The sequence below is a fragment of the Erythrolamprus reginae genome, chromosome 1 (assembly GCF_031021105.1).
Source record: "Erythrolamprus reginae isolate rEryReg1 chromosome 1, rEryReg1.hap1, whole genome shotgun sequence".
In the NCBI taxonomy this organism is placed as follows: domain Eukaryota; kingdom Metazoa; phylum Chordata; class Lepidosauria; order Squamata; family Dipsadidae; genus Erythrolamprus; species Erythrolamprus reginae.
Genome location: NC_091950.1, coordinates 45,554,746 through 45,581,320, shown reverse-complemented (window position 1 = coordinate 45,581,320; position 26,575 = coordinate 45,554,746). Strand labels below are relative to the sequence as shown.

The 26,575-nt window shown below is 43.9% G+C and overlaps 1 protein-coding gene across 3 annotated transcripts in view; it reads left to right on the top strand.

The window, feature by feature from the left end:
• The window catches only part of AKT1 (AKT serine/threonine kinase 1), a 155,707-nt gene that overhangs the window by 29,467 nt on the left and 99,665 nt on the right, over window positions 1–26,575 (top strand). For all 3 annotated transcript variants that reach the window (XM_070751237.1, XM_070751245.1, XM_070751254.1), the window contains one exon: window positions 5,405–5,552. In XM_070751237.1, coding sequence (XP_070607338.1) covers window positions 5,507–5,552 — 46 coding nt within the window. In that variant the 5' untranslated portion in view covers window positions 5,405–5,506. The remainder of the gene's footprint in view (window positions 1–5,404; window positions 5,553–26,575) is intronic.

Below are 26,575 nucleotides of genomic sequence, written 5' to 3'. Positions count from 1 at the left end.
GGGCTACAAGGCCCATTGGAAGTCGGGAAACAGGCAGTTTTTGGCACGCAAGGAAAAAACTGTTCACCATCGCTGATCTATAACATCGTTTTGAGGGTAGAAGTTGAAATAATTTATGTCCAGGATGTGCGGGGTCTGGAGGTTGGAGAAATCTTTGGCTCCCTCCCACCCACACAGCAGCTACCCCGACCTGGCTGTCCCTCTGCTGGGCATAGCAGTCACTTATTTGGTCACTGATCTGTGACCTGCCTTCCCTTGAGGACCTGTATACTGCATGAGTCAAAAAGAGGGCTGTGAAAATGTTTACTGACCCCTCGCATCCTGGACATAAACTGTTTCAACTCCTACTCTCAAAACATTGCTACAGAGCACTGCACACCAAGACAATTAGACACAAGAACAGGTTTTCCCGAACGCCATCACTCTGCTAAACCAATAATTCCCTCAACACTGTCAAACGATTTACTAAGTCTGCTCTACTATTACTACTAGTCTTTTTAACATCATTCCTATCACCCATTTCCACCCACTTATGACTGTATGACTGTAACTTGCTGCTTGTATCCTTAAGATTTTTATTAATATTGATTGTTTTTTCATTGCTTATTTGACCCCTGTGACAATCGTTAAGTGTTGTACCTCATGATTATTGACAAATAGATAGAAGATAGATAGAATTCTTTATTGGCCAAGTGTGATTCCACACATAAGGAATTTGTCTTTGGTGCATATGCTCTCAGTGTACATAAAAGAAAAGGATACATTTGTCAAGAATCATGAAGTACAACACTTAATGATTTTCTTTTATGTACACTGAGAGCATATGCACCAAAGACAAATTCCTTGTGTGTCCAATCACACTTGGCCAACAAAGATTTATATTCTGTTCTATTCTATTCTAGAGGAATTGAGATACCCCAGGCTTATATAGTTTACGCATGGTATGATTGTGTTGTATGGTTTTAATGATGGGTTTTACATGTTTTTAATATTAGATTTGTTACACTGTTATTATTTTGTTGTGAACGCTCCGAGTCTACAGAGAGGGGTGGCCTACAAATCTAATAAATTATTCTATTCTATTCTATTCTGTCATGGGTAAAATAGTTTACAACCATATTGCTTAGTGAGGGAAATTCCAGTCCCAATTATTGTCATTAACTGAGGATTCATTGTGGGATTTGTTCCGATCATGGAAGTTATGGTCAATATATGATGAGTTGATGTTAAAGCTCACCAAGCACAGAATTATGGTCTTAAGTCGTTTGTTTGTTTGTTTGTTGATTGATTGATTTGATTTGATTTGTATGCCACCCCTCTCCGCAGACTCAGGGCGGCTAACAACAATAAAAAGACAAAGTAAACAAATCTAATATTAAAAAATTCTAAAAACCCCAATTTAAGAGATCAGTCATACAGTCATGCCATACATAAATTTTATAAGCCATGGGGAAGGGAATGTCATGGCATCCTGTGACCAGACATGGTTTTTCAAAAACATTTTTGCTGCAGTTAAGTGAATGCCATGGTCATTAACCGACGGGGTCATTAAGTGAACCGGTTTTCTTCAATGGTCGAATTTTTTTAATGACAACGGGAAATAAGCATTGTTTATTTATAAACAAACAAACAAATAAGCATTGGAAACCAGCAAAATGTGTCCCAAATCATAGTTGTGTCCGTGAAACACTGAAAATGTCTGCAAAGGTGAATCAATTGCCAAGCATCCAAAATGTGGTCCCATGACCACTGGTGTGTATGTGGCCCTTGTAACTTCAAAAAAAGGATACTATGCACCTGTGGGGAGGGCTGTGTAAATTTGAATGATAAGTAACCGGTCGTCCATTGAGGACTACCCATATATTAACCATATTGCTTTTTCAGTTTTTCTCATCATTGCGCCAGGATATTCTTTATTATTATCCTAAAATAAAGATGGCCACAAATTGTGCTCACCTGGTCTGTTTTTCTTTATTTATGAAGCATTAGGTTGCAGCCATGCATCATTTTTATTTTCTAGCAATGTCTCCAGAGCCTGTAAAGTTGATAGCAAAATGATGGTGTATTTCAAAAAGTGCCACCTTCCCATTGAATATCAAAACTTTCTTCTGGGACAAGAAGACTGGCTGGTGCACCTGGGTTCATGTTGATTGGTTCTGCAGGTTTTTAATTTAATCATAGTCCTCTTGTATTTGAACTGAGAAATGATACATTCCAGCTTCAGAACAAACTGTCATACCAAACCATGGTCTGAAATGGGTTTAAGGTTGATACTTATTTTAAACCTGGTGTCTGGTTTCCCATAACTCTGAAGACTTTATTGACTTTATTGCAAAACATTGGGCAGTGAAGAAAGAAGAACAGGGCTGTATTTGTACACATAAGGCTTACACGTGTTTTTGTTTAATAACCTGAGATTATAATTTGAACTGAGTGATGCCTACTTTATTCGGCACTGTGAAGGCTTTGCTTTTCAATCTTTTCTCTGCTGTCTGATTGTACTGTGGTGGTACGTTAATTGTCCCCTGTCAACCTCAACCACTTACGTACAAAATGGGAAAATAAAACTCAGCTTTGAGTTTTGAAAACAATCTCAACCTTCCACGATATACAGCGGTGGGCTACAAGCCGGAACGCTAAATTGCGCTCGCCGCAGCGGCTCATAAGTTCTAGCAGGGCCAGCGCAATTTTGCTGCTGCACCTGTGGAGGTAGCAAAATCGCGCACAGAGCCGCAGGTGCACCTGTGTTTCAGCGAGGTTTTTTGTTTCCGCACATGCCAAAACATGGGTGCATCTGTGGCTCTGTGCGTGATTTTTCTAACTCCACAGGTGCAGCAGCAAAATCACGCTGGCCCCGCAAGAACTTATGAGCTGCAGCGGCGAGCACAATTTAGCGTTCCAGCTCGTAGCCCATCGCTGATGATATAGATCGTTCTAGACCAGAGGTTGGCTGGTAAGGTGGAATGGGGGCGTGTACTTGGCCCCATGGCTCTGAATGCTAGCAGAGTCCAGCACAATTATGCTACTGTACCTGGGCAGGTAGCGAAATCGCGCGCGGACAAGCATTCCAACTTAGACTAGCAAAGAGAAAGCTAGCAGAGGCACTCATCAAAACAGAGTCTGTTGCATATGAAGTCTGTTATATCAAAGTCTGGTAAATTAAGATTTCAGTATCCAAAGAAAAAAAATGGGGAGTATGAAAACAATAGCGACAAACATATAATTTCCCTTATCCAAAGAAACAGACCCAGTTGGCTAGGTTCACACGTGGTGTATAAGCTATGTATAAGCCTTTGCAGGCAGGCTTGGGGCCATTGAGTGTTACACCTAGCCCCAATCAACGATTGGAATGCATATGGGATGAATGTGGAGGATTGTTTTAATGAACTGGGATTTTAGATCTGATTTTTAAGTTTAGATTTCTTATATATTTTATTATTGTATTTTTCTTTGTTGTGAGCTGCCTGGAGTTTGCGGAGAAGGGCAGCATAGAAATAAATCAAACAAACAAATAAATAAGGTTTATAAGTTACAGCGGCTGGGTTCCCGTGTTGCATTAAACTGGGAGCAAAGAAATCCTTTAGACCAAGTGGATGAATCTTATCTTTGTTTTATGTTCCACAGAATCACCAATATTTATTTGCACGTTTTCAATAATTTATGTGAATCCAAGGATGGAGCAAATATTTGCATCCTGTGGCTGGGCCCTGTTTTTGTTTTTGCAAAGTAAAACAAAATAAGGCTAGGGTGCATAGGTGACTTAGATTGTGATGCAGAAAGCTCTTACACCTAGGTTTTACACACAGATGCAGCCATTGTTGAGATACAAGTCAATAGCTAAAGCAGAGGTCACCAAAATTTCAGACCTCAGGGACCACTACATTTGTAATTTTAAATCCTGTGGGCCACTAATATGACCTGCCTAATGACCAGCTGGTCATTAGGGTGGGCGGGGCTAGGTGGTCAGGTGGCCATGGTCATGGCCAACTCAATGTCACATCAAGGGGCGCCTTGCCAGCATCTACTCCCCTCTCCCCTCCCAGCCACTCCTCACCTGCCTACCCGGACTCCTTATGGCTCCAAGAAGAAACAGTTGTAGCTAAGCAGCTGCCATGAGAAAGAGTTGGCAAAAGAGCTGGCTTAAAATCAAATTGGATCTGACCAAAAAGGAGGCTCAGCAGAAGCACCTCACTAAGGAATACGAGCATAGTCTTTCCAAGCAGAGGGAAGATCTGTGGGAGGGCAAGGTCAGGTTATGGATGCTCAGCGGGCTGAGATGGCCAGCCAGTTCCAGGCCATGATGCAGCCCCATTGGAACAAGGCCCTCCACCTCTTTGCCACCAGCGGCACTTCCCTCCAGCCTTCGCCCAAAGCCCTGCACCAAGAGGCTGAAGCAGACCCCAAGCTGGAATTTCTGCCTTCCTCTGACCTGCATAAAAAGACCCCGAAGAGGGAGACTCTGTAACAACACAAACATTCATTGCACATATCCAGCCTACGGGCCATAGTTTGAGGACCACTGATTTAATGCAGTATAAAAAAGGCAAATAATTTTTCTGCAGACCATCAAAAGTTTCTTGCAGACCACCAGTGGTCCATGGACCATCAGTTGGTGACTGCCGATCTAAAGTGCCAAAACAGTTAAGTAGTGAGTGATAACAGAACTTTTAAGTAAACTAAAATATAAATACAGTGGTACCTCTACTTATGAACTTAATTTGTTCCATGATCAGGTTCTTAAGTAGAAAAGTTTGTAAGAAGAAGCATTTTTTCCCATAGGAATTAATGTAAAAGCAAATAATTTGTGTGTGAATGGGGAAACCACAGGGAGGGTGGAGGCCCTGTTTCCTCCCAGGAGATTCCTAGAGAGGCCCCATGGAGGCTTCTCCCTGCCTTTTCCGGCCCTGTTTCCTCCCAGGAGATTCCTAGAGAGGCCCCACAGAGGCTTCTCCCTGCATTCTCCAGTTACAGTTTCAGAGGCTTGGGTTTGTAAGTGGAAAATGGTTCAAGAGAAATGGTTCTTGAGAAGAGGCAAAAAAATCTTGAACACCCTTATCTAGAAAAGTTTGTAAATAGAGGTGTTTGTAGGTACCACTGTACTGGTGTTTATAGGTAACACTAAGGAAACCTTCATTTTGACAATTCTCCATAGTTCAAGATCTTATTGAGATTGAATTCTTTCTGATTTAGCATTTTTACTACTAAAATCATTTCCATATTTTCTAATCCTGTGAATATGTGGAATACTTAAATACAAATCACTGCATCTGCTGTTTCTTTCCTTACGGTTATGTGTTTTGCATGTGTTTCAGGCAAAATAAATCTTCATCACGCATTTCTATTTTTAACCTGTGTTTTTGTTTACATGAGATTGATAGTGTGCTATTTCTTCTCTTTTCGTTAGGTGTAGCTGAAGAAAAGAAGTAGAGGAGGAGGAGTTGGATCCTTTTACCTGCAGCGAAGAGGTGGGACTTTCGGCAGCCAACACAGCTGAAATTCTGCCATTATGAATGAAGTCGCAATAGTGAAGGAGGGATGGCTGCACAAGAGGGGTAAGCCACTTCACCCACATGCTCATAGCATCTTCAGCATCCATCCCTTCATTCTTCTTATTCAGGGAAGACCAGGTATTGCCCCCCCCCCCAAAAAAAAGAGGGAGAAGGTGGTCGCAATTACATTATCAAAACTTTGCCCCTTCCTACATGTAAAAAAAGGAGTGAGATTTTGATCGTGAAACCATGTCTGCTCTTTTGACTTTTGCCTTTCCACCCTTATAGATCTCATGCTACTTTCAGTCCCTTTAAAGCTGCCCTTTTTGTCACATTTTTAAGCTGCCTTAAACACCAGGTGATGGAGGAACAGTAGGAGTAAAAGCAGTGAGTGCTTTTACTCCTTCTGTCCAATCACAATTGGGGAATGAGTCCGTCAATCAAATTCAATTGTAGTATCATGTACCATCTTGGATATATTCCCAGTTTAGACGAAGCCGCACAGACAGACTCGACGTAGATCAGCACCCTGGACAGTTAAACTCCATAGAAAAAAGGAGTTTACAGGAATCCGGAACAAGTTGACTGCTAGAAATTCTGGAGATAAAAAGATGGTGAACAAGAAAAAACACCAAATATGTCCCCAAATGTAAAACGAGGAAGGGACTGAATGCTAGCTCCAACCTATGAGGAAGGGCAAGCCAATGCTCCTTCTCCATAGGAGGTTAGAGCTAGCATTCAGATAGGGACATACCAAAGCTGAGGCAAATCCTTAGGGAGGGGAACAAGCGATAACCACAGAACAACACTCAAGCTAACAACTTGACGACCTGTTGTACCGTGTTTCCCCGAAAATAAGACACTGTCTTATATTAATTTTTGCTCCAAAAGTTGTGCTACGTCTTATTTTCGGGGGGTGCCTTATATTTCTCAAATAAGACAAATTCACAGGCAGAAAAGCTGACACCCCCAAAGAAAGTGTACCGTACGGTACACTAATTACGGTATGGTACCTGTCAGTATGGCACCCCACACACACAAACGACGGCATTTATATGGTACAACAGTATACTCCCGCTATTGCAGCTTCCGGCCACCAGAGGAACTACAGTCTACGTACTGTAGTGGAGACTGTAATGGCGGTGAGACAGCAGCAGACTGTGTCTGCTGTACTGGATGGTACAAAGCGTTGGAAGGGGCCAGCAGGGGACACCAGATTATTACGGTACCGCTATGAACAGCTTTGAATGGTACTGTATGTTTTTCCACCGTACCGTATGTAAACTTGACTACACCTTATTTTCGGGGGGTGCCTTATATTAGCAAATTCTGCAAAACCTCTGACATGCCTTACTTTCGGGGTACGTCTTATTTTTGGGGAAACAGGGTATAACCCGTTGGACAAAGGCGGCTTCTGCTGAGGCAAAGGAGTCTATCTTAAAATGTCTAATGAATTGCGTGGGAGATTCCCATGTAGCCGCACGGCAAACTTCTTCCAAGGAAGCCTGAGTTTTCCAAGCTGCTGAAGTGGATACACCTCGTGTGGAATGGTGCTGGTGCTGTATATTGATGTTGGACATTGTCCACAAATAATTGGGGAGTTGGGATGACATCTAGCTCTGGTAATTGTTCAGTAAAATGGGATTAGTTGCAGAATAGGAATAGCGTTTAGCATTTATACACCGCTTCATAGTGCTTTTACAGCCTTCTCTAAGCGATTTACATAATCAGCATATTGCCCCCAAAATCTGGGTCCTCCTTTTTCCCACCTCGGAAGGATGGAAAGCTGAGTCAACCTTGAGCCGGTGGTGAGATTTGAACTGCTGAATTACAGTAGCTTGCAGTGCTGTACTCTAACCAGTATGCTACCCCGGCTCTTCTCCCCGTACCCAGAAGAAGGAGAGGCATTGCGTAGATGGGCCGTGTTCCTGGCCTTGTACAATAAGGATTTAAAGAGCTCCAGTAGAAAGAGCCCAATGGTTACTGGGTGTTCTAGTAACAGGCCCTCATCTTCCGATAAAGCTATTTCATCACACTCGCCCTCCTCCAAGCGAAGAGCTGGGCTACCACCACTGGAAGACCCAGAGAAGTCACCAACCCTTTGGGGATCACAGTAAGTGGGATCAGAAAATTGATTAGGCGGTTGAGGCACAGATTTTTGATTAGGCTAGGTCATCTGCTGAAATCCTGCCATGTACTAGTGGACAATGGCTGCAATAGAAACATAGAAACATAGAAGACTGACAGCAGAAAAAGACCTCATGGTCCATCTAGTCTGCCCTTATACTATTTCCTGTATTTTATCTTACAATGGATATATGTTTATCCCAGGTATGTTTAAATTCAGTTACTGTGGATTTACCAACCACGTCTGCTGGAAGTTTGTTCCAAGGATCTACTACTCTTTCAGTAAAATAATATTTTCTCACGTTGCTTTTGATCTTTCCCCCAACTAACTTCAGATTGTGTCCCCTTGTTCTCGTGTTCACTTTCCTATTAAAAACACTTCCCTCCTGAACCTTATTTAACCCTTTAACATATTTAAATGTTTCGATCATGTCCCCCCTTTTCCTTCTGTCCTCCAGACTATACAGATTGAGTTCATTAAGTCTTTCCTGATACATTTTATGCTTAAGACCTTCCACCATTCTTATGGCCCGTCTTTGGACCCGTTCAATTTTGTCAATATCTTTTTGTAGGTGAGGTCTCCAGAACTGAACACAGTACTCCAATTGTGGTCTCACCAACGCTCTATATCAGGGGATCACAATCTCCCTCTTCCTGCTTGTTATACCTCTAGCTATGCAGCCAAGCATCCTACTTGCCTTTCCTACCGCCCGACCACACTGCTCACCCATTTTGAGACTGTCAGAAATCACTACCCCTAAATCCTTCTCTTCTGAAATTTTTGCTAACACAGAACTGCCAATGCAATACTCAGATGATCAATACAATGATCATTTGTATATTAGAATGATCAAGGGTTGAGGAGGGACCAGCGTGCACTAGTGGTAATTGGCAACCCACAGGAATAGTGTTATGATCTGCCCCTGGAATCTGAGATTGGATGGAAGCCAGTGGTGCAATGGGGGGGGGGGGGCAGGGCTGAAACAATGGGAAGGAATATTGACAGGCCTTGATCGATGAGAGGAAGCAAATCCCAAATCCCCACACACATCAGTATTTACCAAAGTGATGGTTGGATAGTCCAATCTCATAACTACTTCTCTGGCAGGCAGATGGATTTTTGAGCCTGGCGGTAGTAATGAATATCGCCTATCCGCCTTTGCTGTTAGCTTTTGAAGTGCGTGATCTCACCTTTTCTCATCCCGCTCCAGTGCTCGATCTAGGCTTGTAAGCCTCAGTAGGAGTGGAACTCGCTGAATCCTCATCAGGAAGGTCAGTCCTCGCTGACGTTTGTCGCTTCTTCCCCGAGGTCTGGGGATCAGCGTCCGTCATGGTTAGAGCTTGAGGGAAGTGGGATTGCAAGGCCAATTAGTTTGAAATGGATGCTGCTTAAATGAGCGGGAAATTCCATTGCACAGAATGAAAAAAGAGGCGCGACCTGTTGCAAGCTCAAATGGTCAGCCTCTATGTGTTCACGATTGAAGCAAACGTAAAAGAATAAGAAAACAACAGGGATCTGATGAGCAAGCTTGATAGACCCGATGTCGCTACATCCACTGGAGAACTGAGAGGGGAAGCCGGCAAACAAGAACTCTAGAAAAGCAGCTGGGGCCATTTAAATTTCAAAAGGCTCGTCTGAGAGATCTCATGCAAACACTCACGGGATCTCTAATTTGCTGGAATAGACCACCCACGTGGCGTTGAAACCGAAGGTTGTTATGTGCCGCCTCTCATCTGATACCGATGGCCGAAGTTAGAAAATAATGTGAACTCACATAAATTGGCTTGCAGAGCATACGGTAGGAATACAGTGATCCCTCGAGTTTCGCGATCTCGATCTTCGCGAAACGCTATATCGCGATTTTAAAAAAAATATTAATTAAAAAAAAAAACCACTTCCGGGTTTGGCTTCGGGAGTCAGCTGGGAAGCGGCGCGGCTGTTTTAAAAGGTCGCAGCCAGCCTGGGGGGCTTCCCAGCACCCCCCCGAACCCCCAACCTGGGTCTTCCCGGCCACCCACGCAAAGGGGAAACCCCGGCTCCTCGCTGATGTCCGCTGCTCGCCCACCCGCCAGCAAGAGGGGGAAGACCCAGGGAAGGTTCCTTCAGCCGCCCAGCAGCTGATCTGCTCGGTAGCGCAGCAGCAGCGAGGAGCCGAATCGGGGTTTCCCCTTTGCGTGGGCGGCGGGGAACGCAAACTCCACCATCTACGCATGCGCGGCCATAGAAAAAAGGGCGCGCATGCGCAGATGGTGTTTTTACTTTCGCAACCCTACATCGCGAAAAATCGATTATCGCGAGGGGTCTTGGAACGGAACCCTCGCGATAATAGAGGGATCACTGTATATCCAAGATGGTACATGATACTGCAATTGAATTTGATTGACAAACTCAGTCCTCAGTGTGATTGGACGAGGACAACCCTATCTGAATGCTAGCTCCAACCTCCTATGGCAGTGACAGTGAACCTTTTTTTTCTCAGGTGCCGAAAGAGCGTGCCAGCACAGTATCGCACATGCAAGGGTGCCCATACCCATAATTCAATGCCTGGGGAAGGCGAAAACAGCTTCCCCCACCCTCTGGAGGCCCTTTGGAGGCCAGAAAGAGCCTGTTTCCCAATTTCTGGTGGGCCCAGGAGGCTTGTGCTTTGCCCTCCCCATGCTCCAAAGGCTTCCCTGGAGCCAGGGGAGGGTAAAAAGGCCCTCTCCCATCCCCCCGGAGGCTCTCTGGAAGCCAAAAACACCCTCCCAGAGCCTCTGTGCGAGCCAAAAATCAGCTGACCAGCACACACATGCACATTGGAGCTGAGCTAGGGCAACAGCTTGTGTGCCAGCAGATATGGCTCCGTGTGCCACCTGTGGTACCCATGCCATAGGTTCATCATTGCTGTCCTACAGAGAAAGGAATATTTTGCCTCTTTTGTTACAGTTGCAAGAAAAATGTGTGTTGTTAGCGCTACTGTAATAAACAGGTTACATCTATTAAAGCTGGCAACCACAGATGTATGAATGAGGCTTCCTGTTTTGTGCAAGGTGTTTTTCTGGAAAACAATAACAGTAGATTTCATGGGCTTTTCAAGCAGAGCTCAATGATTCTTTTTAATTCAGAGGATGTGTTTGAGGTTTTTAGAGTAACATGCTCATTTTTGCAAATTGACTAATCACAATAACCCCATTTAGCAATAACCCATCTCTTTAGCCTTCAGATGGTTCTCCAGCACCCCAGAATTTTCTTTTTCCTTTCTTATCTTGAGCAAATGAATATACTTTCAAGCAATGCACTTATCTAGAAGAGATATAGTCCCCTGATGGGTTGCTGCCCAGTTTATCTATGGTTGACCTATCCAGATTCCTAAGAGGTCAGTAAGGGGCGAGTGCCTTCCGTCCCCAGTCCTATTGCTCTCCTATATCTCCTATACCTTTCTTCTATTCCTATATCTCTTCTTCTATTCTTTCATTGATATGTTCTATTGCTATATCTTCTTTTCTATTATTTCTTAAATATATTTTACTATGAGTATCTCCTCTATAACCTTCATCATGTATTTTACTATGTGTATATATATATATATATATACCCACTAAAACGTTCATTGTGTATTGGACAAAATAAATAAATCAATCAATCTGCAGGTGCCATAAAAGTCAAGAAGTAGACTATTCTTCACTACTCTTACCGCCACAAAATAACTCCTAACAAAGGTTCTCACTTATGCTTGGTTTTGCTTTGTTCTTAGTCTTTCTCCAGCAATGTTCTAGGTCAGTGATGACGAACCTTTTTTTTCTTTGGGTGCCGAAAGTGTATGCACGTGCCGATACCTATACTTCAATGCACCTCAATGTGCCCAACCCCCCATGTGCATGCATTCATGACTCCCCCCCCATATGCTGCCCTCTCCCAGCACATGCATGCACAACCCCCCCTCCCCCCATCCCCTGCTCTCCCATTTCCTGACTTCTGATAGGCCCAGTAGGCCTGTTTTTCCACGCTCCAGAGGCTTTCTTGGAGTCTGGGAAGGGCGAAAATACCTCCCTCCTTCTCCCCGAGGAAAATGCCCTCCTAGAGCATGCGAGTCGAAAATAAGCTAGCCAGTTGGAGCTGAGCTAAGGCAACTGCTGGGTCTGCCAGCAGATATAGCTCCGCATGCCAACTGTGGCACACGTGCCATAGGTTCGCCATCATGGTTCTAGGCATCACGTGTGGCCGTCTCTTCTCCTGGAGCTATTCTGTAAACTAGGGCACTCTATGAGATCCACAAACACAGAAAGTTCACATAGGGATTATCCAAGACCAGGGGTGGGCAATTAATTTTGCCATAGGGCCGCATGAGAAATTGGGATGGTTTTAGAGGGCTAGACTAATATAATTAACTCAGTTCTACCCAATACTATATATTATTGGGTAGAACTGAGTTAATTATATTATAATTATAAATTATAATTATATATTATATTATGCTATATATTATATATACCGGTATACATATGTAATTATATATTATATTTTGAACACCTGGTTCTTATCTAGAAAAGTTGGATCGACCTACGTGGGCCAGTCACAGATAGTGGGCGGGCCACATCCGGCCCTCGGGCCCCATCTTGCCCAGGTCTGTCCAAGACCCTTGTCACATTCTCATTTCAAGTTGCAACCAAGATCTCAACTGGACTAGGCACCTCAGGAATAATTCCAAGCTCCCTCTGATACGTTAGTGCAGGGGTGGGGGACTATGACCCTTTTATGAACTGTGGGCTTCACCTTCCAAAATTCCTGAGCCATTGCAGCCCTGGTAGCTCAGAAATTCTGGGCGTTAAAGTCCACAGGTCATAAAAGGGCCACAGTCCCCCACCCTTGCCTTGGTGGATTCACTATTAATCTGGGATAGGCTGATTAAATAGGCCCTTCCCCTTTCTAGACCCAAGAGGCAAGGAAGTGATATTAACTTCCCCTAACCCCAGATCATATTGCAGTTACTCCTATGTCTTTCTTTGTCTCCTTCCTCAAAATGTCACTATTTAAAAGATTCAGTAATGGGAAGTTGTCGTGCTGCAAAACAAAACATTTCCCCCCAGCATAATCCATTATTTGTAAGAGAGCCTCTAGGTCACACGTAGTACTCTAGAGATATTTTTAAAATAAAAACAAATAATTGGATTTCCTTTTACAGCAGTTATAAATTATTGTATCATACTGAATAAATAGTCGCAGATGGCGCAACGTTAGCGCTGAAGAGAGCAGGCCTTCGCTGGATATGCGGTTCTAAAACAGATTTATATAATGTAAATATATAAATCTGTTTTAGAACCGCATATCCAGCGAAGGCCTGCCCTCTTCAGCGCTAATGTTGCACCGTCTGCGACTATTTATTTATTTATTTATTTATTCATTCATTCATTTATTCATTCATTTATTCATTCATTCATTAAATTTGTATGCTGCCCCTCACCATAGACTCGGGGCGGCTCACAGCAGTAATAGAAAAACAATACAAATCTAATAATTAAAACTAAAAACCCATAATTTAAAAAACATGCACACAACATGCCATACATAAACAATATAGGCATGGAGAAGTTATCTCAGTTCCCCCATGCCTGACAACAGAAGTGGGTTTTAAGGAGCTTACGAAAGGCGAGGAGGGTGGGGGCAATTCTGATCTCTGGGGGGAGTTGGTTCCAGAGAGTCGGGGCCGCCACAGAGAAGGCTCTTCCCCTGGGTCCCGCCAAACGACATTGTTTAGTTGACAGGACCTGGAGAAGGTCAGCTCTGTGGGACCTAACTGGTCACTGGGATTCGTACGGCAGAAGGCGGTCCCGGAGATATTTTGGTACGATGTACGTCATAACCAATACTTTGAATTGTGACCGGAAACTGATCGGCAACCACTGCAGACTGCGGAGTGTTGGTGTAACATGGGCATACTTAGGGAAGCCCATGATTGCTATCGCAGCTGCATTCTGCACGATCAGAGGCATGCTGTTACGGGCATGCGCACCCCCATCAGAGTGAGATTTCGTTTCTGCGCATCCGCAGCAAACAAAATTTTGTGTGAAGACACATGAGTGAGATTTCGGCCATTTTTGCTGATAGCATGCAGGGTCCACTGAGTTATGGGTGTGGGTACTCACATGTGCACGATAGCGGGAAAATGCACAATTTCAGCACCCAATGGAAAAAAAGGTTTGCCATCACTGATCTAGAGTCATCAACGAAAACGTCTGAGAAGCAAATGCAAGGGGTTTTGTCTGCAAAAAAAAAAAAAAGAGGAAAAAATTGCAAAACATGCCACAGCAGCTCGGAGGAGAGTTAACATAGACACAATGAAGTCAGAATGACTATCATACTAAGATCCCAGACACGGTCACCCTATGATTGGTTGAGTTCATTCTTCATCACTACTGCAGGCATTCCTTGACTTGCTTCATCTCTTCCTGCAATTCATTCATTCATTCATTCATATGACTTCTATGCCGCCCAATCCCAAAGGACTCAGGGCAGCTTACAACATAATATCAATACAAAAAGATACAGCAATAAAAAAGAAGTCAATATAAGCTCTAAAAAACTAACCCCAATAAAACCCATTTATATAAAAACCAATCAAATCTTATGCATGCACACCATTCATAAAATAAAATTTGACCACGAAACATGGACAATTCATTGTCGGCAGGCCTGCTGGCAAAGCGGAAGGTCAATAGGGTGGGAGCAGTACAGACATCAGGGGGTAGTTGGTTCCATAGAGCCATAGAGAAGGCCCTCCCCCGCGGTCCCGCCAACCTACATTGTTTAGTCGACGGGACCTGGAGGAGGCCAACTCTGTGAGCTATTATTGGTCTCTGGGAGGTATGCGGCAGGAGGTGGTCCCGTAAATAGTCTGGCCCTGAGCCATGTAGGACTTTATAGGTAATAACCAACACCTTGAATTGTGCCCAGAGACTAATAGGAAGCCAGTGCAGCTCGTGGAGCAAAGGTGTTATATGGGTGTACCACGCTACACCCATAACAGCTCTCGTGGCTGCATTCTGGACTATTTGCAGTCTCCGGACAGATTTCTGTGCACCAAAGATCAATAAAGCCGAAGCTGCCTGCATATTTCCTATAGTAAGTGCCTCTGAAAGCCTAAAGGGTCCATTAGGCACCTGGTTCCATCTTATGCAAAGGATTAGATGAAATGCAAAGGAACTTCGCCATCAACCTTGCAATTAAATCCAGGAACTGAAAGATGGCTGCTGCTAGACATTGGGGCGTTTGGTCCACCAACAGCTGCCCTATCTTATTTGTAAAGCTCAGTGTTACATACAGGCCCAATTGCTTTTACTTATTTAGTGACAAAGAGGGCAAGGGACAGGTGTGCATGTCAAGTTCTTCCTTGCTGTAGTACACGGGTATCAAACTCGTTGCGTCACATTGCCGTCACATGATGATTCACGACTTTAACCCCTTCGCAGAAAAGGGGTGGGCGTGATGTGCATGTGACACGTTCAGCCCATAGGCTGCCAGTTTGACACCTCTGCCTTAGGGGAAAGCTATTACAATAAAACTCTTCTCATGGCCTTTTTGAGATTGGGAAGAATGAGCACCCTGGATGTTTTCACACCGATGAAAAAATACGTAACTGAAAATGTAACAGCGGTAGCACTTTTCGCCACTTCTGACAATAAAGTAACTGAAAAACATTACCAAGGAATATTTGGAAGCAATTCCTAAACACCTACAAAGGAGGGAAAAAGACAGAAGTTTCTTTCACAGATGATGAAAATATTTGTGAACTTGCAAAGCATATCTTTCTACAAGATTATGTAGGTCATAGTGAAAATCAGTTAATCTTCAGGATTGAGAAGGGATTTAAACCCAGATCTTGTCCTAATCCAGCATTCTCTATTCTAAACTCTACTGTTTTTTCTCAGTTTGAAGGCCGACCGCTTTGTTGTGTTGAAGATTTTAACAATTATTGTATTTTATCATAATTTAATTCGTGTCTGAAGGTATCAGGATTGTGCCCTTTGTTTTTATTTTTGTTTTGCACTTTTGGGTGTCTTTTTAATAGTGTCTTTCCGTTCACAATAGTGGCAGATTAAAAATAAACTGAGAATGGAGGGAAAAAAAGTGACTTTGAAAAGTTTTAAGTAAACTAACCACAGGATGTTTCCAAAACCAGTGTCTGATACTGTGAGCTTGTGAAACATATTCAGGCTATAATTACAACAAGAGAAGCTTATGAAAAGAAAATCTACAGTAAAAATATATATGTGTTTCTCAAAATTTTCTCTTCCTTTGTTTCTCTAAAAGGAAATGAAAATATATTTATGGTAGCTTTTTTGGGGGGGGGGACAAATTCCCCATGCTTCCTTGAATTTAAATATAAAGTGAATTCTAGCATATGAATGTGGTGGCAGCAGGAGGCTCCACCTACCCACCTGGGACGTTTCTGCGCATGCCCAGAAGCATTGTGCATTCATGCACAGAAGCGTCGTGCACACCAACTGGTGGCAACCTAATATAGAACCCACTACTGAGCAGGAGCATAGAACAACTCAGAGAAGTAGTGCAAGATCAGAAGATGGAGAGCAGTGGTTCCCAAAGGGGGCGGTACTGTGCCAAGAGGCAAGGGGTACGGCATGGGGGTGCTAAGAGGCAAGGGGGTAACGGGGTGCTAAGAGGCAAAGAGAGGTGGCAGCCTACTCCCTCCCCCACAGCCCTGCCATGCTTGGTGGCCTTCCTGGCAGTCCAACACACACACTTGCCTTTCGAGACTGGCATCGATCCTAGCCGCCTGGACAGTGGGTGGATGGGCGGCCCTTGGTGGAAATGCAGCCACTGAGAAGGGCGGCAGAAGGGCAAGTGAATGTCCTGAGGTTGCTGCACATCCCATTTCTACAAAGACAGAGCCTCCCCCATTGCAGGGCGATCCAAAGAGGGGAGGGGGATACTGCAGAAAAGGTCACCTTCCATCCACGCTGGCTCCATGGTAGAAAGGGTAGGAAGGAAGAAAAGAAAGAAGGTAGAAAGGAAGGAAGACAGAGAGAAAGAAAGAAAAATACAGAAAGGGGGAAGGGAGGGAAGAAAAAGACTTATGACCATAATTGAGCCCAAACTTTTGTTTGCTAAGCAAGAGCGTTGTTAAGTGAGTTTCACCACTATTTATTTATTTATTCGTTCGTTCGTTCGTTCGTTTATTTATTTATTTATTTATTTATTTATTTAGTATTCATTCGTTCATTCATTACTTACTTACTTATTTATTTATTTATTTATTTTATTCATTCATTCATCCATTATTTATTTACTTCCTTATTTACTTGTTTATTTTTAATGTATTTTTTCCTTCCTTCCTTCCTTCCTTCCTTCCTTCCTTCCTTCCTTCCTTCCTTCCTTCCTTCCTTCCTTCCTTCCTTCCTTACTTACTTACTTACTTACTTACTTACTTACTTACTTACTTACTTACTTACTTACTTATTTATTGGACTTACATGCCGCCCTTCTTCATGGACAACATTTTGCTAAAAAGATACAATAAATAAATAAAACATTTCTAGGCCAATTAATAGAATAATTAATTTTAAAATTATCTAAAAACTAAATATTTAAAACCAAAGTGTCACATACATACTATTTTAAAAGTTGGTCATGCCCACCCGGTCACCTGACCACGCCCATCTGAAAGGGGAGGGGGTGGGGGGTACTGAAGATGAGTTTCTAGCACCAAGAGGGCGATGGACTGAAAAAGTTTGGGAGCCAGTGATGTAGAGAGACGTGGCCCATAGAATCACCAAAACCTGGATATGACTGAATGGATAATATCATCATTTGCTTCACAGAGCAACCTTACGTTGTGTCACTTATGTCAGTGTTTTTAATAAAATTGGACTCCTAGGAAGCCAAAGAAGGACAAACAGATTGCTTCCATTGTTTCCAGGTTGACAAAAGAGTGAAGACAAGGCTGAATATGCTTATTTATTCAACATATACGCAGAATATATATTATGGGAAACTGGATCTGAAGATGACGATTTATAAAATGGGTTTATAAATTAAAAGAACAAACAATCTGTGCTATGCTGATAATATCTTTGTAACAGTAACAGTAACTTTGATAGTTGAAATGCAATGATCTGAAAGCCCTAGTAATGGAAGTCAAGTAAATAGTGGAAAAATAATGGTACTAAAATATATAAATAAATACATATATACATAAAACGTATCAGGAAAGACTTAATGAACTCAATCTGTATAGTCTGGAGGACAGAAGGAAAAGGGGGGACATGATCGAAACATTTAAATATGTTAAAGGGTTAAATAAGGCCCAGGAGGGAAGTGTTTTTAATAGGAAAGTGAACACAAGAACAAGGGGACACAATCTGAAGTTAGTTGGGAGAAAGATCAAAAGCAACATGAGAAAATATTATTTCACTGAAAGAGTAGTAGATCCTTGGAACAAACTTCCAGCAGACATGGTAGATAAATCCACAGTAACTGAATTTAAACATGCCTGGGATAAACATATATCCATCCTAAGATAAAATACAGAAAATAGTATAAGGGCAGATTAGATGGATCATGAGGTCTTTTTCTGCCGTCAGACTTCTATGTTTCTATGTTTCTATATAGAAAACCAAATTAATGACAACAGGTGCAGCAATCATCCTTAGAACTGACAATGAAGATTTTTAAGTGATAGAATGCTTCTACCTTGTAGGGTCATCTGTCAACGGAGCAGGAAGCAACATCAAATCTTACACTACCAATAATTGCTATTGTGTGGAATAGCAACATGTCCTTGGGAAAAATGCTCAGATGCCCATAGTTACAGAGATTAGAATTGTGCAAGAAATAGATTTTTCCCACAATACTGTATAGGAATGAAAGTTGGACTTTGAAAAGGCAGAAATGAAAGAGTGTTAATTCTTTTGAACTTCTGTGTTAAAGACATTTCTTGAGAATATTACAGATAATGGAGAAAACAAATGGATCATTGAACAAATCAACCAAGAGTTCTCGTTCAAGACACAAAGTCTCAAATTATATCATACGTCAGATACATTACTCAAAGATACGGCTTTCTCAAAAAGTTTTAATGCTGGGCAAAACGGAAACAAAAAGAAAAAGACTAGCTGCAAGGCGTATGGTGTTAGTCACAGCATCAATAGGTGCCTCATTGGAAGACATGGCCAGAGAAAGATGAGAGGGAGGGAGAGTGATGGGAGAGGAAGAAAGAGATGGGGGAGGGAGAAGGAGAGTGACATGGGTGGGGAGGAAGGGAGAGAGAGAGAGAAAGATGAGAGGGAGGGAGAGTGATGGGAGAAGAAGAAAGAGAGATGGGGGAGGGAGAGAGATGGAGAGAGAGAGAGATTTTTTCCCATAGTAAAGAAAACAGGCAAAAACCTGGGTAGGCATGGCTGGAGAATCATGTGACTTAGAGTGACGTTGAGTTGGCCACGCCCACCCAGGTTTTGTGGCTCCAGGTCTTTTGTTATCTTTGGAAAACGGGTCCAAACGACTCTTTGAGTTTTTAAGGTTGCTGACCCCTATGCTAGGAACATCATCAACAAAGGTTCTGATGCTTCTACTGCAATTCTGTGGTGATGGGTGTTCCCCAGAAAGTTGAGATTTCATTAAAACAATGAGAATTTTTGTCCTTTTTGCCAGGGATCCTGCATATAGGCTTCTTTTCTCTCTTCGAAGTTCAATATTGCAGTTTTGCATCAAGGAAGTAAATAGAAGCTCTCTTTGTCTCCCCGTGGCCATTCATTTGGGCATTCAAATTAATTAATTAAATTCAGGGCTTCTAATGATGCCTAGGTTTGGCAATTGCCTGATGTCCATTGCGGGGATGCAAATTTTCTACAAAGCTAGGAGCACTGGGTGGGTTGAACATCTAAATATATTGCAGAACCTTCTGTGTGGCAGTGTAAGAAGTTTCCACTGTGGCCTCCTATATGCCTTTTGCCTGCACTAAATGGGGAAATGAAATGAGACTCCTTCCTCTGTGTCAGTCTTTGTAGTTCCTGGCAGTGCCATGAGTCAGTCACTTAAAGGAAGTGCTACTTCCAGGACAGCAGATGTTTTGCTCGTGGAAAAATTAGTCATCTATCTGACCTCAAGCCAACAGTTTTGCAGATCTTATGAATGAACTGTTCAGTTTTCAATGGATCTTGAGTAGCCTTGTGATTCCTATTGCACTGACTTGGGCTTGCAATAGCAGCAGCAGTTACAACTGACTTCCTCTGCTTCTTGTGTTTCATATATAAGGCATGAAAGCACGTGGTGTAAGCTCTGTAGTACAAGGAAAGCAAGGATGGTACATGGTAGGAGAAGCATTTTTCTATCCTGTATGTAACACCCCCCCCCCCAAAAAAAAATCTCATGAAATTCAATGGTGGGACTCAATGCATTTCAACTTATACTTTATATTTTTTTTAAAACCATTTGTATGCAACCCCCCCTTTTATTTCTTGGGTTTGTATGGTACTTCTTGAGGCAATTAATAATTAATAATAATAATAATAATAATAATAATTTATTAGATTTGTGCTTTAAAAAAATTATTAAAACAATAACAGACCTAAAAAGTGCAGGCGCCTCTTGCGTGTTTTGTATTTTTATATTCTTGGGGGGAAGAGAGGTCATTCCTCATGCATTTACTGCAAAAGGCTAAAAGTCTTAGGCTGAGAAAACTGCTGGATATCCTTAATCCTGAGGCTGCATTTTCAAGTTTTGGGTGCTTTGGCAGAAAGTAGATATAAGCCAGAGGTCTTTGAACTTGGCAACTTTAAGACTTGTGAACATCAACTCCCAGCTATGCTGGATGGAAAATTCTGGGAGTTGAAGTACACAAATCTTAAACTTCCCAAATTTGAAGACCTCTGATATAAGCTTTTCCATCTCCGGATAGTTTACCAGTTCTGAACAGGAATGATTTCTCCCAAGAGAAACTTGCACATTTGTTTTATCCAATTAGCTGTCAAAGACCACATATAGTGTCCAAATCCATTTGCAGGAAATTCTTTGGTTCCCAGTTGGCTTTTAATCCAATTTATTTGACATTCATAGATTTAACTGTGTTGGTTACAGGACTCTTTACTCCCATATAAATTTGCTGGTGCTTCTGCTTTATGTGTCATCTTTACTTAAGGTATGCCAACAATGAGCCGGGGTGGCGCAGCAGGTAGAGTGCTGTACTGCAGGCCACTGAAGCTGACTTGTAGATCTGAAAGTCAGCGGTTCAAATCTCATCACCGGCTCAAGGTTGACTCAGTCTTCCATCCTTCCGAGGTGGGTAAAATGAGGACCCTGATTGCGGGGGCAATAGCTTTGCTCTGTTAAAAAAGTGCTATTGCTAACATGTTGTAAGCCGCCCTGAGTCTAAGGAGAAGGGCGGCATAAAAATCGAATAAATAAATAAATAAACATAGGCCTAAGTTGAATCGTAATTGTGCAATTCAGTGTTGCTGAAAAGCAAAAAAGTTTGTTTTGCTGCTTTTTTCACATTCTAGGTCAAAAATCACTTTTAATCCAGGACACAATTTTTTAAATTTCTCTTCTGAGAACTGAGGGAAACTGAAATTTTATTTTGTATTCTGTTGATATTTATTGTACAGTTTTGTTTGCATATGGCTTGAAAAACACCTTGGTTTGAGTTATTTAAAGGTGGGTTTCAAAATATACTGCACAGCAGATTTACCGCAAATGTTAAGAACGGAGTGCTGTAACAATTAGGGAAGGTTCTGAATCAAGAAGTAAATACGGAAAGCATTTTAAAACATAAAAGCAGTTATAGGACACTAAGAAAACCAGTCTTATTGTAACTATATGCTGTTTATAAGAGAACCATGCAAGGAAGTCCAGCTGTTACTCAGCTTGTGGCATTTGCAGTGGAAGCTCAGATAAACTGAGTAATCACCTCAAAGTTCATTGTGTGGCCACACTGACTCGCAAAAGGAATAACTGAAAGAACCCCTGAAGCTTGTGGTACAGGCTGGCTATTCTTTCATTGGTCTGTGAGAAAACATGAGTTATTTGTTGATTTGGTGTGGGGAAAACAATTGCAGTTTCTTCCCCAAAACAGACTTAGTTTGGTTTAGTCTAGTCTGAGTTTAGTTTCCTAAAGAGAAACTTCTTCTCCGTACTGAAGGAGCGGGTCCAGCAGTCACATGGGTTGCTCATGTCCAATCCGGTGGAACTGAGCCTAGTGTTAAAAAAGCTTGCTGGATCCGCCCCTTCCCCTGAATTCGCTCAGTTCGCATATCCTGCGGTTGTATTGTGATAGCTCGTTCAACATTCTAACACCTTCCCTTCGATCTTTCCTTCAAAAGTAGTAAGAATTGTTTATCCTTATTTGTTTACTTGCACTAATAGCGCCAGCCGTTTGTGGCTCGGCTTTTTTCCTTGGGAGAAGTTGCGGTTTCGTTTTCCCCCGGCTGTTTTGCCGTTTACGATTCCTGCTGCCGCTTGTGGATTCCTTTAATCCTTTGGCCTGGAGGTCTTGGTGCAAGTATTGCTTCATTGATTTATTATAGTATTATTGTTTAAAGGGCTTAAGAAATACCTCCTGCGGAGTGAGACGCTTGTTTCTAGTCTCCTGGACTTAGTCGATCGCTTCCCCTTTAAAAATTCTATTACGGAGCGATTTTTCGGCGCGAAGGCCTTCGCGCCCTTTTTTAAATTTAGGCCTCTCGTGTTGGCCTTCTGCCAGCCGCGTAGGCCTCAGTCCACCGCTTGGATCCCGGAGTGGGCTTTGGGACGCTCAGGCTTAATTCTCCACCGGCTAAGCCTCCAACCAGAGTGCCTTGGTTACTTTAATTAAAGTTTAGGGAGGCTGGCCACGCTGTATTTGGGGACACGAACTCTGGGTTTGCCCAGATTGCCCTCAAGTCTCAGCAGCTCCGAGGCCTAGGAGCAGGATCCATTCCTCTTGGGAAGCCTTTGAAATTCTTCTCCCTAATTATTCAGTTATTTGGCTCAGCCTTGTCTTCTGTTAATTGTCAGACTATGGCTACTTTTCCCAAGAGAGGCACCACTCAAGGTCCCAGAGAGGCCAGGCCTACAGGCGATGAGATTACCAGTATCCCCCAGGCCTCGACCTCCTCTTCTTCAGGGGCCCGCCCCTCGACCAAAGTCACCAGGGCTGAGAAGAGAAGGGACCTAGCCCTACAAAAAATCCATGACAAATCAGCAAAGCGTTTGAAAGTACAGGCCCAAGTACTCAGTAGTCATGACCCCCCAGAGGCTTCTAATCTGCCTTCTTCTGGGGTCACTGTGTTATCTCTGGATGAGCCAAACCTAGACAGACCCCAACCTAACCTATGGGGAGTAGGTCCAGAGGAACCAGATATTATTGAAGATTCCCCCTAGCCAGGATCCTCCCAGGCTTTCAGGGATTCTTCTGCCATTCCTGCTGATATTTCTAGTTTACCTCCTGAATTCCAATCTATTTTTTCTGTGTTATCCAAGGCCATTGATGCTAAACTCTCTACCATCAATGCGCTTCCCTTACCTCCTCCACCTCCTCGTCCCTCCCGCCCCTTGGGTTCTTCCCCAACGGTTAGAGCTCCTATTCAGGATGAATCAGATTCCTCTCAGGACGAATATGAGGATATGGAGGAGGATGAGGATCCCTTTCAAGGCCTCTCAGATGATGAGGAATCCCAAATAAAGGTTCCTTCTCCAATTACTATTTTTCCCTCTCAATTGTTCAAATCTCTCCTCCTCAAAGCTAGAATTTCTACGGGATTGGCGGCCCAGGAGAAACAGGCCTCCACATCCACTGATCCCCCGGAGGAGAATTTACCTTACTTCACAGAGGAACAGGAGGATAACGAGGTAATTCCTATGCCTAAATTGTTTAAAGATGCCTTACTTAAGCAGTGGGATTTCCCAGCCTCTGGGCTTAATCCCACAACCAAGGACAAAAAGTTGTACAAACTCTCCTCTTCCTATGAGGAGCTCCTATCCTTTCCTAAACCGGATGAACCTGTCAAGATCCTTCACTCGGCGGCTGCTGTGCCAGGCGAAGCAGAGGAAGTCCTCCGCCCAGAGGACAAGCGGATTGAACAGATGCTCAAAAGAGGATTCACCGCAGATTCCTGGGCCATTAAAAGTTCTGCAGCGGCTTCCTTTTTCTCCAGAGCCATGCTTCTGTGGCTTCGCCAACTTCAACAGCATATTCCTCCCGATGACTTGAGAGGTCAACAAGACTTCAACAAGGTCTTTGCAGCTGCTCAGTACGTGGCTGATGCCACTTTACAATCTACTAGATTTTCTGCTAAGTCTATTGCAGCTTCTACAACGGCAAGAAGACTCCTATGGCTTCGCCCTTGGCAAGCAGGAGTACGTCAGAAGTGGCAGTTATCTCTGGGACCCTTAAAGCGCGACCTTCTTTTCGGGGATCTTCTGGATCCACTCCTCACGGAAACCACGGACAAGAAGAAAGTATTGGGTCCAACCACCAAAAAGGCTACCAAAACGCAGTCCTTTCGTCGCCCAGGGCGTCAGCAAGATCAAGCGGCTTCCTATCAGAGATCTCCAGGTCAGTATTCCCCCCGCTTTCGTTCCCAAGGTAGGAACTCCAGGGGCAGAGGTTTTCGCTTCCAAAGGGGAGCGTCCTCTAACAGGGCTTCAAAAAAACCTAGATGGTAGTTTTTCCTCGATTCCCATAGGTGGTCGCCTAGCCCATTTCGCCTCTAATTGGCGTCTCACCTCCAAGGACCCCTGGGTCATTGACACTGTTCAAACAGGCCTTCTTTTAGAATTTACTTCTCCCCCCCGAAACGTTTTATTTCCTGCCCTTCTCCCAGGTCCTCCTCAGACTGTAACCGTATGGAGGAGGCCATTTCCCACTTATTGTCCATCAGAGCCATTCAACCGGTTCCCCCCGGTCAGAAGGGTCTAGGTTTTTATTCCATCCTATTTATGGTTCCAAAATCCTCCGGAGGTTGGAGAGCTATTTTGGATTTAAAGAAGCTGAACCTATTCATCAAATATAGGAAGTTTAGGATGCACTCCTTATCATCCATTTTGGCCGCCATCCTCCCGGGAGATTTCATGGTCTCTTTAGACCTCACTGAGGCCTACCTCCATATTCCTATAGCCAAATGCCACAGAAAATTTTTACGTTTCTCCTTTCAGGGCAGGCATTTCCAGTATAGGGCGATGCCATTTGGCCTTTCCTCGGCCCCTCGGGTCTTTACAAAGCTCTTGGGGTCCCTGGCGGCCTATATCCGGGCGTCTCCCATCCACATTTTATGTTACCTTGATGATATTTTGATTCATGGGAACTCCCTAGAGAAAGTGAAAACAGACCTTTCTGTCACCATGTCAGTTCTTCAGGACCATGGATTTTCCATCAACTTTGACAAAAGTCATCTCCAACCTTCCACATCCATTTTACACCTGGGATCCGTTATTAATTCAGAATCCTCCCAGGTCTTTCTCTCTCCTGAGAGAAAAATCAGTATAGGGGAGTTAATTTCTTGCATTTTATCTCAACCTTCAGTTTCCATAGTAACCCTGTCTTGCCTTTTGGGGAAGATGGTGTCATGCATAGGCATCATTCCCTGGGCTCGCCTTCATGCTAGGGAACTACAGTGGCTCCTATTACCCTTTCAGAGATTGGGGCTCAGCAACTCAAGTCGTCGCATTGTCATCCCACCAATTGTTCGCAGATCCTTCAAGTGGTGGAAGTCTCCGGCCATGGACAAAGGATCCCCGTTCAGGTGCCCGGATCAATTTGTCATCACCACAGATGCCAGTCTATCGGGATGGGGCGCCCACGCCCAGGGGATGATAGCCCAGGGCACGTGGTCCCCGGAGGAAGCTTCCAAGCCAATCAATTGGCTAGAGTTAAGAGCCGTATCCCTGGCTCTGAAGCATTTCTCTCCTCGCATTCCCAACCGGCACGTTCTCATTCTCACCGACAACATTGCCACAAAAAGCCATATCTGCAGACAGGGGGGCACGAGATCCAAGGCCCTCATGAGGGAGGCCCTCAAGTTAGGCCTTTGGGCGGAAAAACATCTTCGGTCGCTCCTAGCCGACCACATCTCGGGGAGCCTCAACGTCCAGGCGGATTGGCTATCTCGAGCAACGATAGACCCAGGAGAGTGGAATCTCCATCAAGACCTGTTCCATCAAATCAGCCTCAGATTCAGCCTACCAGTTCTGGATCTCTTCGCGACCAATGCGAACGCCCAACTCCCTCGCTTTTTTTCCAGATTTCCATCCCCGGGAGCGGAAGCAATCAATGCCCTCCGGAGCCCATGGCCTCCAGGCCTACTTTACGCATTCCCTCCAATTCCAATTCTCCCGGACGTGATTCACAAGGTCCTCACCGAGAGGGCCCGAGTAATCCTAATCGCCCCTCATTGGCCCCGCCGGCCCTGGTTCGCGGATCTCCAACAGTTGTCCGTCCAGGACCCTTGGCGACTCCCCGTTTCGGGGGATATGCTGCGGCAGGGGGCCTCATTCCATCCAGACCCGGAGTGGTTCCACCTCACCGCCTGGCTGTTATCAGGAGAGACTTAGAACTGCGTGGTCACGACCCCGATACAGTGGAGGTCATTTTAAAGGCCAGAAGGGGTTCGACCAATCGAATCTACGACCATACGTGGTCCAAGTTTCACCAGTGGTGTCTACAGGAAGGCCTCTCTCCCCTGTGCATCCCCATACACAGGATCATTTCCTTCCTTATGCAAGGTTTCCATCAAGGACTTTCCACCAGCACCCTCCGGCATCATCTGGCGGCCATTTCCTCTGTCCTAGCGGGGCCCCGCAGACAGCCTCTCCGTTCCTTTCCAGAAGTTCAGGAATTCCTCAAGGGTATAGCCAACCTCAGACCTTCCAAGGTCCACAGGTATCCATCCTGGGATTTGCCACGGGTTCTCCATTCCCTCACGCAGGCACCATACGAACCCCTAAAATCTGCGTCCCTAAGGTACCTATCTTTTAAGGTAGCATTCCTGGTGGC